The sequence below is a fragment of the Epargyreus clarus genome, unplaced genomic scaffold, assembly GCF_041222505.1.
Source record: "Epargyreus clarus isolate Ecla_fem2 unplaced genomic scaffold, WU_Ecla_fem_2.2 ptg000021l, whole genome shotgun sequence".
In the NCBI taxonomy this organism is placed as follows: Eukaryota; Metazoa; Arthropoda; class Insecta; order Lepidoptera; family Hesperiidae; genus Epargyreus; species Epargyreus clarus.
In genome coordinates, this window is record NW_027332228.1 from 13,376,190 (window position 1) to 13,393,617 (window position 17,428).

The 17,428-nt window shown below is 32.4% G+C and overlaps 3 protein-coding genes across 4 annotated transcripts; 2 read left to right on the forward strand and 1 right to left on the reverse strand.

Annotated features, from left to right (window-relative positions):
• Positions 1-1,851, forward strand: LOC140750803 (uncharacterized). The gene is made up of 6 exons (XM_073084526.1): positions 1-350; positions 447-653; positions 774-872; positions 1,022-1,117; positions 1,481-1,567; positions 1,763-1,851. Exons 1-6 carry the CDS (start codon positions 314-316, stop codon positions 1,849-1,851), a joined length of 615 nt encoding a protein of 204 aa, XP_072940627.1. The 5' UTR covers positions 1-313.
• A 4,389-nt stretch (positions 1,852-6,240) lies between these two features.
• On the reverse strand, positions 6,241-10,167 carry VhaPPA1-1 (Vacuolar H[+] ATPase PPA1 subunit 1). Of its 2 annotated transcripts, none has more exons than XM_073084098.1 (2): positions 9,375-10,167; positions 6,241-7,875 (listed from the first exon to the last, which is right to left on the reverse strand). In XM_073084098.1, exon 1 carries the CDS (start codon positions 10,020-10,022, stop codon positions 9,405-9,407), a length of 618 nt encoding a protein of 205 aa, XP_072940199.1. In that variant the 5' UTR covers positions 10,023-10,167; the 3' UTR covers positions 6,241-7,875; positions 9,375-9,404. The 2 variants fall into 2 exon arrangements, with proteins under 2 accessions (XP_072940199.1, XP_072940198.1); XM_073084097.1 differs by having other exon boundaries at positions 6,241-7,878.
• A 530-nt stretch (positions 10,168-10,697) lies between these two features.
• Positions 10,698-14,734, forward strand: disp (RND transporter family member dispatched). The gene has a single exon (XM_073084666.1). It carries the CDS (start codon positions 10,883-10,885, stop codon positions 14,222-14,224), a length of 3,342 nt encoding a protein of 1,113 aa, XP_072940767.1. The 5' UTR covers positions 10,698-10,882; the 3' UTR covers positions 14,225-14,734.
• Positions 14,735-17,428: the final 2,694 nt, after the last annotated feature.

The window sequence follows — 17,428 nt, forward strand, 5'->3', positions numbered from 1 at the left end:
TATGGTGGATGCGAATGCGTGTGCGCGCGTATTTGTTGTTTGCTAAAATTTGTGACTTTAATGCATGTTTCACTGCCTGAATATCTCCAGTAAGTGCGTTAAGTTGAGCTACATGTTCCTTCGCCTTGCTGTTGAGTCTTCTAGGTAGTGTTTCCTGTATTTTACGAAAGGACGTTTTGTGCGAAAATTTCAGTTTAGTGCTTTACGATAGGACGTTGTTTTGTGCGAAAAGACGCTGTTTACGTGTTATTTTGTGCGAAAAGGACGCCTTTTAGTTTAGTGTTATTCGTGTTATTTTGCCATTCTTAGCATTATGGGGAGAGCTTGCTCATTTGGATGTCGAACTAGTGGTAAGAAAATACTTATATTTTTCATTTGACTTACATCACTTCTTCGTTAGTATTTAATTTACCTTTATTAAATTGTGTTACCATTACTTATTTCAGGAGTTGTCATGCATTGCTTTCCGAATCCTGAAAAGTATTTTAGCCGGTTCAAAGCCTGGGTAACTCTGGTTGGTGGTAAACTGGAAACACAGGCAGATGTTGAATATTACAGGAAGAAAAAAGTTTGTAGTATTCATTTTACTGACAAAGACAGAAACCGTTATAAACGGTTGCATGCATTAGCCATACCTTCTGTACATTTGTCTGGTGAGTTTTATTAAATTTACAATATTATTTCTATATATTTCTATATATTTCTAATTACTCAAAATAAACTGCAAGACAATATACATATATCACAAAAAATAAAGAAGCATTTATTTTTAGGTGAAAGTAATGTAGAAAACAGTATACTACCTGGTTCTAGCAACTTGCAAAATGATAGATTTAATGCTTCAATCACCATAACATCATCAAGTCTCACAGGTAATTGAGTGGAATTTTTTGGATACTGTTATTAACCACCCAAATCTTTTAACAATCCTTATTAAAATTGTTTCTTAATAACATTCAACATAACTGAAAAACCGAATACAAATGTTACTACGATAATAGGCCATGATGTTTATTTTTAGATGGAAGTATTGTACAAGACATCGCGCAACCTGGTTCTAGTAATGTGGAGAATATAATACCTAATACTGCTGCATCTATAGCATCATCTCTTACAGGTAATTATCATCATTTATTGTGTTCCATTATGCAACATATCCTTTCAAGTCCAAATTTACTACTAAAATCAGTCAAACTCAACCTGAATCAGGTTGCACAACCTGTGAAGGGATATGTCAATAAAAGTAAAAAAAGTGGTTGAATATGTTTCATTGTACTGGGGTGGTACAATCGCCACCCTAATTTGTGGTATGATGTTGTTAAAACAAACAGACATGAGGTGACCATCCTCAATGGGTGCAGATGATCATTTAATCTTAATTAAAATCACTTTTCTTGCATGATCATTTGTTGTAGACATGTAAATTTTTGCTCTTGGATGATCTTTTAATCTTTAACTGGTTCACCGTTTAATTTTGCAGGGTGTTCGAGTAATACTTGGCATGCCATAAGAATGGAACACAGTTACAGTGTGATTAGCAGACAACGAAGAAATAAAACGATAAAAGGTATATTATATTATCTCTGTATATCTTATCTTATGTCCTAGTTTTTATTTAATAAGCACCTTTACAGATGGTAAAATTATGAGATACTTTTATTTGATCTTAACAATATACAAATTTGCTATAATAAAATTTTAAAACTGATTGATTCAGTGTTGCTGTAATGTTTTCTTAACACTTTGCTTTGTATATTTGCAGGTGCTACTAAACAGATAATGGAGAAGCATACTTGTGTCCAAATGAAGCCTCTGTTCACAAAAATAAAATACAGTGTAAACTCCATGTAACGTCACTCGATTTAACGACAAACTCTATAAAGCGTCGATATCAATTGGCTTAGTTGGTTTAGCTTGTATTCCATACAATGATACACTCTACATAGCATTACACCCACTCTCAATAACGACCACAATTGAGTAAAAAAAGTACCTTTTAAGTTGCTAAAATTAGTAAAAACTGCGCACCTGTGTACGTTCTTTTGTCGCTTTATTATCCTAGCCCGCAATACACTCGACTGTAGGCATCATGCATACGGAACTTTTTAAGAAATTCGTTCTTTTGTTTACCAAGATGCCTCAATATCAGAAGATATGAATAATATAATGAAAAAAATACAACAAAATTACTGGTGCAGCAAAAGACGTCAGACAAAAAAAAACAACACGCAATAGCGTTCAAATAAGATTCTTTTTTATGTACATAACTACTAACACTAGACTGAAATAGACTTTTTCTTTTTCTAATTCTGATTTTTCTTCTCTCCATTTAACAACCACTCTCTATAACGCCATAAAATGCACAGTCCCTTCAGTGCCGTTATATAGAGTTTACACTGTATTTAAAATCCGAAATATGTCGCTTGCGCAAGCGATGTGTGACTTTTAAGTCACGACTGGAGAGTGCACATAAAATGTCTAGTGATATGGTTTTCAATAGTGTAGTTGAAAAGATGACAAAACCAGCACAATTATTTGTAAGCATGCAATGCCAGTCTGGCAAAAAATCAAAAGGAAGACGCTTTTCACTGGAAGAGAAACTACTTTCCTTATCACTATATAAGAATAGTCCAAAAAGCTATTCACTTTTGTGCAAATATTTTACGTTGCCTTCAAGTAAGGCAATGAAAAAATTGTTAAGTGACGTAAAATTATGTCCAGGCATAAATGCCATTATTTTTAATAAAATTTAAAAAAATGTAAAATGTTTGGACATATCAGATCGGACATGCAGTTTATCATTTGATGAGATGTCACTGAATCCTCAAATATCTTATAACAAACAGAAGGATTCTTTAGAGGGGTTCACAACCAATGAAAATAAGAACATAGCAGACCATGTTCTTGTTTTTATGGTAAAAGGTATAAAAAACAATTTTAAACAACCGGTTGCTTACTATTTTACTAATAGATTGGGTAAAGTAGAATTAAAAGCAACTATTAAAACAGTTGTGAAGCATATTTTTGATTGTGGACTTATAGTAATAAATACTGTATGTGACCAAAGTCCAGTAAATGTTAGTGCTGTAACAGAATTAATTAATGATTCAAAAGCAGCTTACATGCGACTAGAGAATTGTTATGATCTGATATTTCTCAATGGTCATAATATTATACCATTATTTGATGCTCCTCACTTAATCAAAGGAATAAGAAATAACTTAATTAACAAAGATATGGTATACACCATAAAAAATGAAAGAAAAACTGTCAAATGGGTGTATTTTCAAATGGTGTATGCCGCAGATAAGTCCTGTGGTGAGCTAAGACTCTTACATAAATTTAGTGAGGAGCATGTGAACCCTCAAAAAATTAATAAAATGAGGGTTAAAACAGCAACGCAACTCTTTAGTCACAGTGTAGCTGTTGTTACAGATCATTTAACGGCCAGGGGAGATCTGCCTCAAGAATGTCGGGACCTTGTAGACATAACAATATTGTTAAACAATGTCTTTGATACATTGAATGTTAATACATTGCATATACCAAATGGTAAAATATATAAAGGTCCCATTAAAGGTAAATCTCCCCATCATGAACTTTGGAAGAAGGCAAAGACCATTTTAAAAAGTGTAAAATTTATTAAAATTTATAACAAGGTGACAATATTCGATTAACTGAATCTACAGTACCATCTGTAAACAATTTAATTAAAACGATTGAAGGTATGGAATCAATTTGGAAAATATTATCTAAAAAATATAAATTTGATGCATTGTTGACAAGAAATTTAAATCAGGACCCTTTAGAAAACTTCTTTGGGAACATAAGGAGTTACGGAGCGAAAAATATTGCCCCTAACACTGTTGCATTTGAAGGGGCATTTAAAGCTTTATTATTAAATAATTATAATGCAAACCATTCAAAAAAGCAAACTGTGAAGAAGATGGTTGTGAATTATTACAATCATTTAAATTTTTCATAAATGAAAAAACTCCTGATGTTCCCCAGGAAGGTAATGATATAATTAATTTTAATAGCTCAATATTGCTCAATGATATAAAAGAAAATGATTCTGGACAAAGAAATTATGTATGTGGATGGGTCCTGACAAAATGTCTCAAACATATTGTAAAAGGTTTATTAGATATTAACAATAACAATCTAAATAATGATTTTATTAAAAGAGTATAAACATAAAAGCTGGTTATGTTATCCAAGCAAAGAAATACAAAATTGTTTCCAAAACCTACAAAACATTACGGAATCTTTTTTAATACAAAAAGACATACAAAAGAAAAACATACAAAAAAACATAATTGCTTTTGCTAATTTATTAGTTAACTTTCCATCCAAATGTTCGGAGCATAAAATACAATTACAGGAATATTTTATGTGTAACACTTGTAATATTTTGTTATACAGCTGGTGTAGGTCAGTCAATAGAATATTGTCAGGAAAGATAAAATACAATGGTAACGACGAAACCAAAATTATAGCACAAAGTTATTATGACAAACACAAAAACAATAAAAATAAAAAATGAGCTATTTATCAACTTTGACTTTTATTTTTACAACCCCTTTAATATTTTTAATACTTAAGTACAAGTAAAATAAGTATTCTAATAATACCAACATATATGTACACATCTATAGCATAATATGGCAAATACACATAATATAGGTACTTTTGAACAACGATTTTATTGCGCGCAACGAAATACAGATGGCGCTTTTAAATGAGATGCATAAATATCCCGCAAGAGGGTACTCTTTTCCCATATATTATTTTACTCTTTGGGCTCACTCATTCTTTATCACACACGCTTAGAGCGAGTTATATGCATAATCATTGATCTATAACCTGCTTAATAATATAAATTTCTTTGAAAAAATAATCTCCTCCACAGTTATGTTACCCTGGTACCTAAACTTGGTACATATTGAATGCCATAAAGCTCGGAACTGGATTCGAGTAAAATTGTTGTGAAAAGTTCGATTGCATTGATAAAAAAGCTTAAATTAAAAAGTTTACGCATAAAATTTTGCCGATCTTTTTATCAATACCAATGTTTAATAAATAACATTTTATAAATAGAAAAATGCGAAAAATAGAAAGATATTTTGTCTAGATCTTTATAGATCCTTACATAAGTAAAATTTTACTCATCTAGGCAAGATCTCCATTTTATATGTCTAAAGATATTTCCACAGTACATGTATTTAATAACAATACAAAACGCTGAAAATATAGGTTTTTTTTTTATTTGTAGGATTTATTGTTATAGCGAACCTATACACGGAGTGGTTCCGATCAAAGGGTAGGTATATATTAACTGGTTCCGAATTTTACTTTTGCGTAATATATCGTACCCTAAAATTTAGAAATTGAGCAACTCATGAGGAGCGTTTAGGGTAGTGCTCTCAACGTACTAGATGAAGCATTTTTTAATAAATAATTGCAATGCAAACTTCGAAAAAATATATTTTATTACTTTAAAAAATGCACCGAAAAAAATGCATTAACATTTTAGTACTATAGAATATAGTGTAACAAAACACATTCGAAATGACTAAAGGTAAACTTGAGTAGGTACGTATTGAAAATAATATGAAGCTGGCACGTAAATACTTTCCAAAATTTTCAACTAATCTAAATTTCCAACCAAGGGTGTTTACTAAAATCTGTTGGTTTTTGGATAAAAACACCATCATTTTTTCCAAACGCCTCATAAGAAGTATAATTTCGAAAATAATGAAAAGCATTGTGGCCTGGAAGTACACTGATATTGGTGACACCTAGTGACAAAAATTGTCATAACTGGCAAACTTTTCACTTTGGTCCTTTTAATTTAATTATAAAAATAGGCTAACGTCTGCATAATATAATACCATGAATATGTATGTGTGCTATCATACTGTCAAGCCAACTTTAAAGCACTGCAGCCATTGTAATTTAAAGTATTAATAGCCACATAGCCACTTTAAATAAAAAATGTGAAGTTAGACTTTATGACCTCTTAAAAATGTGTCCGAATTTGTGGATTTTCAGTAGTAACTACCATAGTTTACATTCATATATTCTAAAATCATTTCCTATATTGAAAATATATTCTACAAGATAACATACCTATTATACAACACAAGACTGATAATAATTCGTTACGCAACATGTCACGTTTTGGCAGAAAATGGCACTAAGGTCGAAAGGAATTAGATCTATGAAATAAAAACGACAAACTTTTAGCTATTTATTCATCAACATACATAATATCTACATTTGCACAAATATATTTAACTTAGAAACGCTTCAGTAACGGCTCTTAGGCTGACATTATAATACTTTCATATTTTATTCAGTGTGTACACGTTTAGCGCTCACGAATCGACGAAACCCACAATCGTTAAGTATTAACGTCGAATAGATACCTAATAATAAATTTTAAGGATATGAATTTACAAGTATAATAAATTAGTGTGTTCCTTTGAAATACAAGGAAGCGAACTAATATTTACAAGTGGTAGTAACAATAAGATTTTATTACAGAAAATATAGGGTATAGTATACATAGTTCGTTCGGAAAACATTACTCGGTAAACACTTAAAAACTTCCAGCGAGACACAGATGCATAATTTGCACTTAGCGAAAGTATGTGGATTATTTTTTTATATAAGAAATAAATATATTTTACATACGACCTTGGTAAGTTCTAAAAGTGCCTTCAATAGCACACCAAATTCATGAGCACTCAATAACTCTTATAATTGCGTAATGCTGCAACGTATGACGAGTTACTCTGAAATCTGTGTCATCGATTGGAGAATTTTAACATGAAACTGTCTTATTTACATTCACTGGCAATAAACCAATCAAAGCTTTCACAAAATTGTATTAAGATTTCATGGAATGTTTAAGCCTTACACAAATTGACTAGACACAACATTGCTTGTTAAAATGTACCTAATAATCTCAGTGAAACTGCTTTGAAAGTTGAGTAGCTAATTAAACCTTTAATTAGTATTACAATGTGTATCTAGTCAGTTCAACATCAGGGCACTGTGATATGGTATTACACGCAAGTCTATTGGTTAAAAAGTCGTCTAAAACACTCCAATACAAGCTGGACATGTTCCATTTAACATCTAAGATCTAAGCACGAATAGAAAATACATATAATAATTTAATTATTTAAAATGTTGCCTTGCAAAGATTAGAAGTGTTTCAATTGAAAAAAATCACAACACACAGAAAGCTTTTTAATACTTCAAAGAGGATTTTTCCATTTGTCACATATTTTATATTAGCATTTTCGCAAACCTAATTAGATGTAATTCTATCCACCAAACAAAATCAAAATTGTTACACTATTTTGTTCAAAATAATAAAGCATTTCTTAGATTGAAATTGCAAACCAGCATGCAGTCCTAATAGCAAGTGGTCACTGCTGTCCATAGACATATGCAATCAATTCTTTGAAGAACAGGGGGTTCTACCTAAAGCCATTCACAGATGTGTTGTTACTCTTGAGGTCTAAGATAGTTGCCTCAAATGTACCTTCCACCAAAGCACAAAACTGAATGAATATGAATAGCATATGGAACAGCATATGACAGATGTAGCTCCTCTTAATTCCTATTAGCTTGTGCTAAGACCAGATGTTGTACAGAACTATAGTCATCAAGATTATTATACAAATTAAATACATTTACAGTAACACATCAACAAAACAAAGTGTGATTCAGAAATACTCAAGTCCAACACTTATATTAAACTTCAAAAGCTTTATGTTACTCCTTGATATAATATAATTTTTGCTTCGAGCACTGGCTTTGCAGGTCAAGGTCAGGATGGCAGGTGGTCCAGTGCTTTGTCTGCTGAAAAAATACAAAAATATAAATTAATAATGAACTATGGAAGTATGTAACACATCAGTAACAACAAGTCACAAAAAGCAGCACCTACAAGTTTAGTGAAAAATCTCATTAAATACTTTAAGCCATCTAATATAATAAATGTCTAAATAAATAATTAAACTTTTTATACAAGTAGGAAACATGGTAATAAATAAAATTCATACTATTAATGATGCATAAGTGTATATTCTATATAGGGTATAAATGCTACTTCAAAATTAAATTTACAGATTTTCCCCATCCATTCTATAATTAATGTGTGTTATTCAACATTTATTTTAAGTATAACAGACACATTTGCATTTGCAAGTTACAGAACATAATTCTAAAGTGTGTAATAGATATTTAAAATATTATGAATTTAATTTCTGTGCTAGGTCTACATATTTATCAACACAGGAAAAACAGCTCTATGAATCTCATTCATGAGTAAAAACTTTAGTTTCCTTAAAATAAGTCATATAGTCAATAAAGATTAGTTCCATATGGTTACTACGTGCCATGTCTTTTAGGATTCAGAAATTACTTGTCAATAGACATGTAAAGACAAAAATCTATCTATGATTGATTTAAAACTAGACTCCTATTGATAGTAAAATTGATTTTAGTAATATGAATATCAGCCACGGCAACTGCTTAACATTTGCTGGATTATATGTAATTTTTTTAATATCTACAAAAGATAGAGCCCTGTGAAAGACAATGGGCTTAGAAATAGGGTTCAATTTTTTACCCATTGGATCTTAATGTGGATAACTCTAAAAAAAGAACCATCATGACAAATGTCATGTGTTTATTTTAAATTCAAATCAATTATTCATTCCTATTCAACATTCTATTACAAATAAATTAATGTTACTGTGTAAGTAAATATAAATACAAGGGGACCAAGCTTCAACCAGAATATTATGAAAAAATGTTAATGTTGAGACTGGTCATTGAGTAAACAGAATTAGGTCACATGTTTATTGATCTATGTTAAAAAAAACTGACAGCTGCTGTCAAAAAGTATGTGTACACAAGAATGTTATCTGAACATTACCGGGCCTTATGATAAAATGACTGCAATCTAATTTCAATATTAATTAACTTATTAGACAAGACTGAATATTAATGTCTGTCCAATAAAGTAATATGGCCTCAACTGAATTAAAAAAATATTTAATACTAAGAAAATGGTTCATTTTTAAAAAACTGAACATATATTTTATAAATTGATTGTGATCCTTCTGCTTTTTTGAGGTCAGTTAAAATGTACTAATTACATCAATGTCTATTATCATTATAACAATTTTTAGTGACATTATCCCCATTTTTATCCCATAGCTGGGCAAGTCTCCTGTCAGAATGAGAAGTTTTACAACTCCATACCTCACTTTACTTCGACCCAATGAAAATACCCATTTACTCATTGACAATCTTTAATCTACTTTTAATTATATGTAAAAATAACTTACACTTATCTTCAAGTATGTTTTCTTCTTAAGTTACTGGTTGCCCATTTTGACCTTTGACGTCATGTAAATGCCCACGATCAGGCCGAAGAGACCAATGGCAGATCCGAAAATCTCCACAATAAGGATCTTGACGAAGAGGGCAGCATTGGCCGCGTCAGCCAGCGCCGCGCCAGAACCCACGATGCCCACAGCAATACCGCAGAACAGGTTCACGAGACCCACCGCCAGACCAGCGCCGAACATGACATACCCAGCCATCCAGTTTTGTTGCTTGATGTTGAGATCTATCACCGGCTCCGTGTACTTCTCTAACATACCAGACAGCACGATCGCGGTGATCAATCCGTAAATGGCCACGGCCTCGCAGAAGATGACCGAGATCAAGTTCTTGGTCTTGATTCTTGGAGCTTTGACACCACCTCCCACTATGCTCACGCCGGTCGTGTGGATGCCCATGGCCGCGCCCACCACGGAGAAGGCCACGGCGAAAGCGATACCCAAAGTCCCCCACATGTAGGGGGACGTGTTCTCCAGAAACCATCCAAAGCTTATCTGCTCACCCTTTCCATTGAGTAGGTAGTACATCGAAAATATCGGTATGGTGATGGCTACGAGGAGCACAAACAGGTAAGTTAAGAAGTATCTCATCTTGAGATATTTGGTGAATCACTTGGAGTCGTTAAACCTCTGGATCCCGAAGGGGAAGGCCTTTTTTTCTCCAATTTCTGCCTTGACAGAAAACTCAAAACGGAGAAGTCTTGTGATCACAAGATGTCAGAGACAAGAATAATGTTGCCAGTATTTAAAATTAGTAATTTTAAAATAGGTCGCTCGAATAAATTATAAGTAGTTTTTCCTTTATTTGATTTCTATTCTATACTGGTAGGTATTGATTAATCTGAAATTTTTAAATACTAAATCGGGGAAGATGCTGAAATTCACAGATTAACATTTTATCTACAGATTATGTAATTTACAATATCATCATTTTATTTTCATAGAATATAACGAAGAGTATAGATAGTAACCTATACAGGGATATAATACTAAATGGGTTGTGTAGTCATTTATTTGATAATATAATCATCGCATATAATACGGCACATTTAATGTAATCGATAATAACGTGACTCTAATTAATAAATAAAAGCGTGTTAAAATGCTTTATAATTAAAAGGTTTATTCAACTGATATTTTTACCTGTTAATGGAGTAATATTATAAACATTATTAATAATTTCTTGAGCTTGGTTCTTGATTCTTTGCAAATTTAAATGCAAAATCTACTATGTGATAAAGCAATTTTATTCTGGCAATACTCTACTTTATTTGTATGTCATGTCATGTTATTGTAATTTTGTCATGTTATTTTGTAAAGAACGAAATATTTTGGTTTAAAAAAATGTGATCAATACGTTTTTAGAGGTAGACCAGCTTTAAAGTAGGAAATGAAACAATCTGTTACGGAAAAATGGTGTAGAAAAATAAGTATGAAGTCAGCATTTCAAAATGCTGTCCGCATACGCCAAGTTTATTGTTCGACATCCCTACCTATTTCTTTTTGCCGTGAGTGTTGTATCCACAGTTTTAACTGTGATTCCGCTGGTGTTCCACGACCCTCCATCGTTCACGGATCCCACTGTGGGCTTCGAAACGCGTGGCACAACTTTGGCCCATCGATTTATAGCTTGGGAAAATCTTATCGAAGAAACGAGACCGTCCCGGCGACTAGCAGTCAACCCTAAGGAAGTCGAGGATCAAATACGTATGAATCGCACTTACAATAATAGAGTTACGCATGATAAGCCAAGATCAGGTCGTGGACGTCCAAAAAAGGAGCATAAGAAGAAAAAAATAAAGAACAAAACAAACTTTGCGAAAGCATCATACAGGCCTCTTGAAAGGAACATTTCTAAAGAGCATGTTCACTGGGGTTTCGGCAAGAATGTGTCGTACGAAGACGAAAACACAGTGTATCTGAAAGACCATACAAGACGGCAGTGGGTTTCTCTCAAAGACATGCAAAAAACGCGAGGGAAACCAGTCGATCACAATTATGCATCAGGTGTATGTGGATCTCCTATGGCAGATTATGCTCATCTAGTCGTGACCAGTTCCGACAATACATCAATGCTGACATTTGAAAATGTGGGTAAAGTTTGCCGAATGCAGTCTTTGTTGATTGAGGTAGGTGGCGACGATTACTACAACCTGTGCCAAAGATCAGCGCATTCTGAAGAGATGTGTTGTCCGATATGGAGTGTACCTAATTATATAGCTTTAATATCAGGAAAAGACTCTTGTGAAAATTTAACTAGATTAGATGTTGATAGAGCTGTTGGTATTCTTAAGAAATGTGCTGGTTATTTCCATAATTTCACTTTGATGGCGTCATGCGAGTTAGACAGGTGCAGTGTACCGAAATACTGCTCTCAGTATGACGCTGTCTATAATCTTTTATTTTATACAATTGATGCATATTCTTTCTCCCCACCCGACTTCACTGCTGAATTTGTGAAGGATACTATGTTGTTTCTCCCCTTGCCATGCAGCAGTACGGTGCTGCCGTACTATCAGAAGTTACAAAATACTAATTTGTCGTACAGTACACTCTTTATACCTGCTATTGATTTTGGGCTCAAAAATGCATTGTTTGACTTATGGATTGTTGAAGATAGTTGGCTTATAGCCCTCGGAGGAATCTTTGTTTTTATATCCGTTTGGATTTATACAAAGTCTTTTATCCTCAGTTTTTTGTTGTTTATAGCTATAACATATTCTCTCGGTATAGCTTATTTTTTGTATATTTTTGTGTTCAATTTGGATTTTTTTCCTTTTATGAATTTACTAGTTGTAGTTGTCGTGATAGGTATCGGCGCTGATGACGCATTTTTATATGTTAAAATTTGGAAAATGATCAGTAAGCAACTCATACGTGATAATGTTATAAGTGAAGAGAACGGTTTGACTGATATTAAAAATGTCTCTAGTGCAGGGGAGACAATTCTCGTCCAAATCCTTGTGGAAACTTTAAAACATTCTGTTGTGGCAATATTTATAACCACATTGACAACAGCCGTTGCATTTTTTGCTTCCTACGTCAGCTACATTCCAGCCATAAATTGTTTCAGCGTTTTTGCAGGGACATCGGTTTTAGTTAACTTTGTATTAATGATCAGTTGGCTGCCTGTATCAGTATTTATCCTAGATGTTAAAATGTATACAAATAGAAAACAAAAGATGTTAGGTGTAATTTGTAAAGCTATTAACGAGATTGGTGAAGATATCAGAATTATATTGAATAGATTTATAATTACGTGTGTTACGAGATTGTACATAGGGTTCGTAGTAATATTGGGTGCTATAGGGGTTTGCAGTATTGTTGTAGTTTTTTACTATCCTGGCCTGCAGTTGCCAGATTCTAAGCAGTTTCAACTTTTTCAAACATCACATCCCTTTGAACAGTATGATATTGAATATAGAGAAAAGTTTATATTTGAAAGATTTAGCAAAGATATTGGGATAGGCAGCAAAATGCCCCTTAGGTGGATATGGGGTATTAAAGCTGTCGATAATGGTAACCATATGGACCCCGCTTCGACAGGCCACCTTATCTTTGATAATGATTTTTCAGTATCTGATCCAAGTTCACAAATGTGGTTGTTAGAATTTTGTTCTAAAATAAAGAATCAACCATTTTATCAGCATACCTTAGGTCCCCTTTTGCCAAATTGTTTTATTGAAAGTTTTAAAATGTTCATGAGTAGACGCTGTATTGATAAAATAGACAAAATAAATAGAGCTCCATGCTGTGAGTCATCACAATTCCCTTACACGAAAGAAATTTTTGATTTTTGTATAGTAAAGGCTATAGAATCATTGTATCAAACTCCTCGTGAATTCTTCATGCCAGGAGTTGCTGGCCCGAAATTCCTTAGAGGTGCCTATCCACCAGTAGTTTCGGCGATAGTTGTAGAATTTGAAAGTGTTGTTCCATATTCAATGTCTCACAAGGCAATGGATATTTTCTTTAATCATCTAGAGAATTGGACTCAGTATGAGTTGAAATCTGCTCCACCCAGCATGCAAGGCGGATGGTTTTTGTCAGATCTGCAATTTTACGATCTTCAAAGAACATTGGCAAGTGGCACTGTGATAGCATTGTTATTATCAGCCGGTTTAGGTTTTTTAGTATTAATTCCAGCAACATTCAGTTTTATAGTCAGTATTTGTGCACTGATAGCTATGATATTCTCTTCAACGGTGACGATCGCGATCTTAGTATTATGTAATTGGAAATTAAATATTTTAGAGAGTGTGGCAATATCGACATCGGCAGGGTTAGCTGTGGATTTTAGTCTCCATTATGCTCTAAGTTATACGAACGCAAATGGCACTAAATCTACAAGAGTAAAATATGCTCTGTCTGCGTCTTCAGGACCTACTGTTGCCGCCGCTCTGACGACCGGTTTCGCGGGAATATTCCTTTTACGTTCGAATCTCCTTCCTTATTCGCAAATAGGGACATTTTTGGCTTTAATTATGTTTGCAAGTTGGATCTATGCAACATTTTTCCTTTGCTCCTTACTTCACTTGGTTGGTCCTACATCGTTAAAAGAGCCGCCCATAGAAGAAAGAAAGTCAGCTTCTCGCGTAAGTTCCATTTGCTCGGGAGTACCCAATTTAGAAAGTCATGAACTCGAACATTTGGCTGATAGTAATCGTACAAATATAACACATTCTCATAGTCCTTCGAGTATAAGTGCTACTACCGTTGTCTTACACGATGAATATGAAAATTCGCTCAATAAACTAGAGAAAAAAAACAGTATTGATGTAAATAACGACTGAATTTACAAATCTATTAGATTGATATTAAAACGCCCAGTTTTGGAAGTACCTATTATTCGCAACGTAGCAGTATTATATTAAAGCGAATATTTTTGTAATGATTCTACTTTTAGTTATTTTCTTCTTCTGTATACTTTTATTACATAGTTCATAATGTTTTGTAAATGTTTATTGTTTGTCTTTTGGAAGTCAACATTAGAGAACGATAATTGTGACAATAATTATCATCTTAAAAGTTCACACGACAATATAAAAATATAAACGAGCTTAGCTTGGTTACTATATATATATTATTATGTTGCCTACTTATTAAGATTTAATTTTATGTAAGCGCTAGTAGTAAACTGATTTAATAAAACATGGAATTGATGTCAATTCACAAGCACAATGCTTTGAGTATATCATACTCAACAGCACGGTAAAATTAAAAGTTATTTATTATTCTAGGACTAGGTGATGATTTTTGGGAAGAGAAATACGTATTGAGTAAATGAATAGTCATATACCTGATGTATATTTGTATTATTATTTATGTGGTACTTAGAACTAAGCAACTGCACAGTATTTTTTATTATTATATGTACTTCATATAAATGTTGACTTTGCACAAAGGTGACTAAATGACGATTGAAATATATTGTTAGATTTTGGTTGAGTTGAACTATATTTTTCTGCAAGTTAAATACTCAGGTCATTGAATTATAACGAAGCACAACATTGTACTCTTATGTGGGATTAACAATATAATTTACTTATATTTTCTGATATAATACTAAAAATTACGTGGGAATACAACGCTAATAATGTTTCTTTTAGAGATGTGCCGAGTCAGGTCGACTCGAGTCAGTACTCGAGTACTTATGTACATAAACTTGCATACTCGAGTACCAATAGTGATACTCGAGTACCAGTAATACTCGAATACTGGCGATACTCGTACACTACACCTACTACTCGTACAAGTAAAAACTTGTTTAATTTTGTGTAGTGAGTGGCGTTTTTTTTTTTTTTTGCTCTTCCGTGCTATTGGACTGTTGTGCAAAGTACTCGAGTACTTTGTGAATACTTTGGACTCGAGTACTGACTCGATTCTTTTTTATATGAGTACTAAAGTACTCGAATACCAAAAATGGCCGACTCGGCACATCATTAGTTTCTTTTACCATATTTCTTCATTTCAACTTCAGTAATGATTTATTTTTATGGAAGCGATATACAAATTAAGAGAACACACTCTTAATCAAAAAAAATATATATATTTCGAGAGCACACGATTGAAACAATAATACGCTAAACCTATGTTTAAGAGTCCCTTATAGACTACTTTGTGGCGCACCATTTTTGTACGGCACTGTGCGTTTTCTTATTATTTTTAATGGATCTATCGGTGGTAAGAATGCCGTACAAAATATATATGTGACAGCATTCACTCGTACTTAATTTAAACATCTATGATTTAAACATTTAGATGTAATTATGTTATTTGTATACTTTACGTAAGTGATAAAGTATATTATTATGTGTTATTTGTAATGAATTTATTTGTAGAAACGTGTGTAGAAACGTTCGGAAGTGAATGTAATAAACAGGATCCAAAATGTTTACTGATTATAAGTGTAGCTCACATTATTTTTATTCCTTCAACAACTCTTTGATCTGTAACCGACTTTTATTTTATTTTTAATTTGAAACGGGCACTCACGATACGCGTTTTTAACTTATTTACTGCCAAGTGCGAATATTTCGATCCAGTTGTATGTACGGCGGTCACTGGGACTACTGTTATTTTTTTTTTTAATTTTTATAAGGTTAAATTGCAATGTGTTGCAGTAACAGAAAAAGTAGCAAGAGTATTACGAGAAATATGCCGTATTCCCTTCAAGATGCAATTTTTATTCTTTATAGATCATTTGTGAGCCCCATAAGGAAACTATTCTTCAGATTTACAAATATCTACATAGAATATGGTGGAATCTAAATAATGAATCTGATATAAAATGTATCTAATATTCTTTATAACATTTATATATCTCTTGATCATATCCATAAAATACATATATTGCACATTGTTACACGAATCTCAAATGTGAATTTAAGATAAGTAATATTATTATATCATAGCATTATGAAACATACTTGTTTCACGACGATTGTGAAAATACAAATACAATACAAAATAATTACTTATTACAATTATATGGGAAATTCTGTTCTCAGTGTTTAAAAAATTGGCATAGTATTAAAATTTGTTAAAAATGTGGTGTATTTTACTTTGGACTGAAGTAAGATGTGTGTACTTACTATGTACCTACTTAAGTATTAGGATTTTGTGTTATAAATGGATGTTTGTATATTTACTCTTGAGGTTTGTACATAATTTATTATGGGGATAACAAGTATTTTTGTTATTGTATTATTGTGCCATAAGCCATAACTAATATTATTATAATGAAAAGCATTTACAGATTTCGATGTATATTATGTTTACTTACTTAGTTACTATTATGTGGTTGGATAAATATATCGTGTACTTTTAAAATTGATGTTTTCAATTAGTAGGTATTTAATCTTGTCTCTTAGTTTGAAATTTATGTACTTAACCAAATATTGTAAAACGAATAAAATGTTAATTTTTGTATAATAATTGTTTTGCTGTTTGTTCCCAAAGGCGTCAAAGTTTATAGTTCCGACTATTTTAGTTCTGATTAAATCACTCGATTGTTATATAATGGTACTTACACGAATTATTTGGATTTTTAAATACATCCAAACGATTTTGAATATAACTATTTAGATTCAGGACGATTAAAAGACGTACCTATACTTATATGTTTATTACCGCTTCTTTGTCACTAGTCTAAAACGCAAAGAAATAGTTTAGCTGTTAATTTTTAATTAGAGTTCCATGAAAATGGATTCAGTATGATTGGTATGAGTTATTTACGTTGATCGATGGAGTTGATCCCATATACATTCGCCCTAACATGTATATAATAATACTCTATGATTCGCCCATATAATATATCTATATGCAGTGCAAAAGGATCGTTTAGGAAGTTTTTTTTTTTATTTTAGTTCCCAAACGATCGTTTAGGAACTTAAATAAAAGTTTTTTTTTGTAATTTGTTAAAAGGAACGTTATGGTTTATAAAATGTTAAACTGCCAAGTGCCAATGTCACTTGTGCAACTGTCAGAATGACACT

Bases quoted from the DNA above. Each gene is read 5' to 3' on its own strand.
- LOC140750803 (XM_073084526.1), top strand. From the start codon at position 314: ATGGGGAGAGCTTGCTCATTTGGATGTCGAACTAGTG. The intron at 351-446 runs GTAAGAAAATAC...TACTTATTTCAG, and splicing joins ATTTGGATGTCGAACTAGTG to GAGTTGTCATGCATTGCTTT. The intron at 873-1,021 runs GTAATTGAGTGG...GTTTATTTTTAG, and splicing joins AACATCATCAAGTCTCACAG to ATGGAAGTATTGTACAAGAC.
- disp (XM_073084666.1), top strand. From the start codon at position 10,883: ATGCTGTCCGCATACGCCAAGTTTATTGTTCGACATCCCTACCTATTT.
- VhaPPA1-1 (XM_073084098.1), bottom strand. From the start codon at position 10,022: ATGAGATACTTCTTAACTTACCTGTTTGTGCTCCTCGTAGCCATCACC.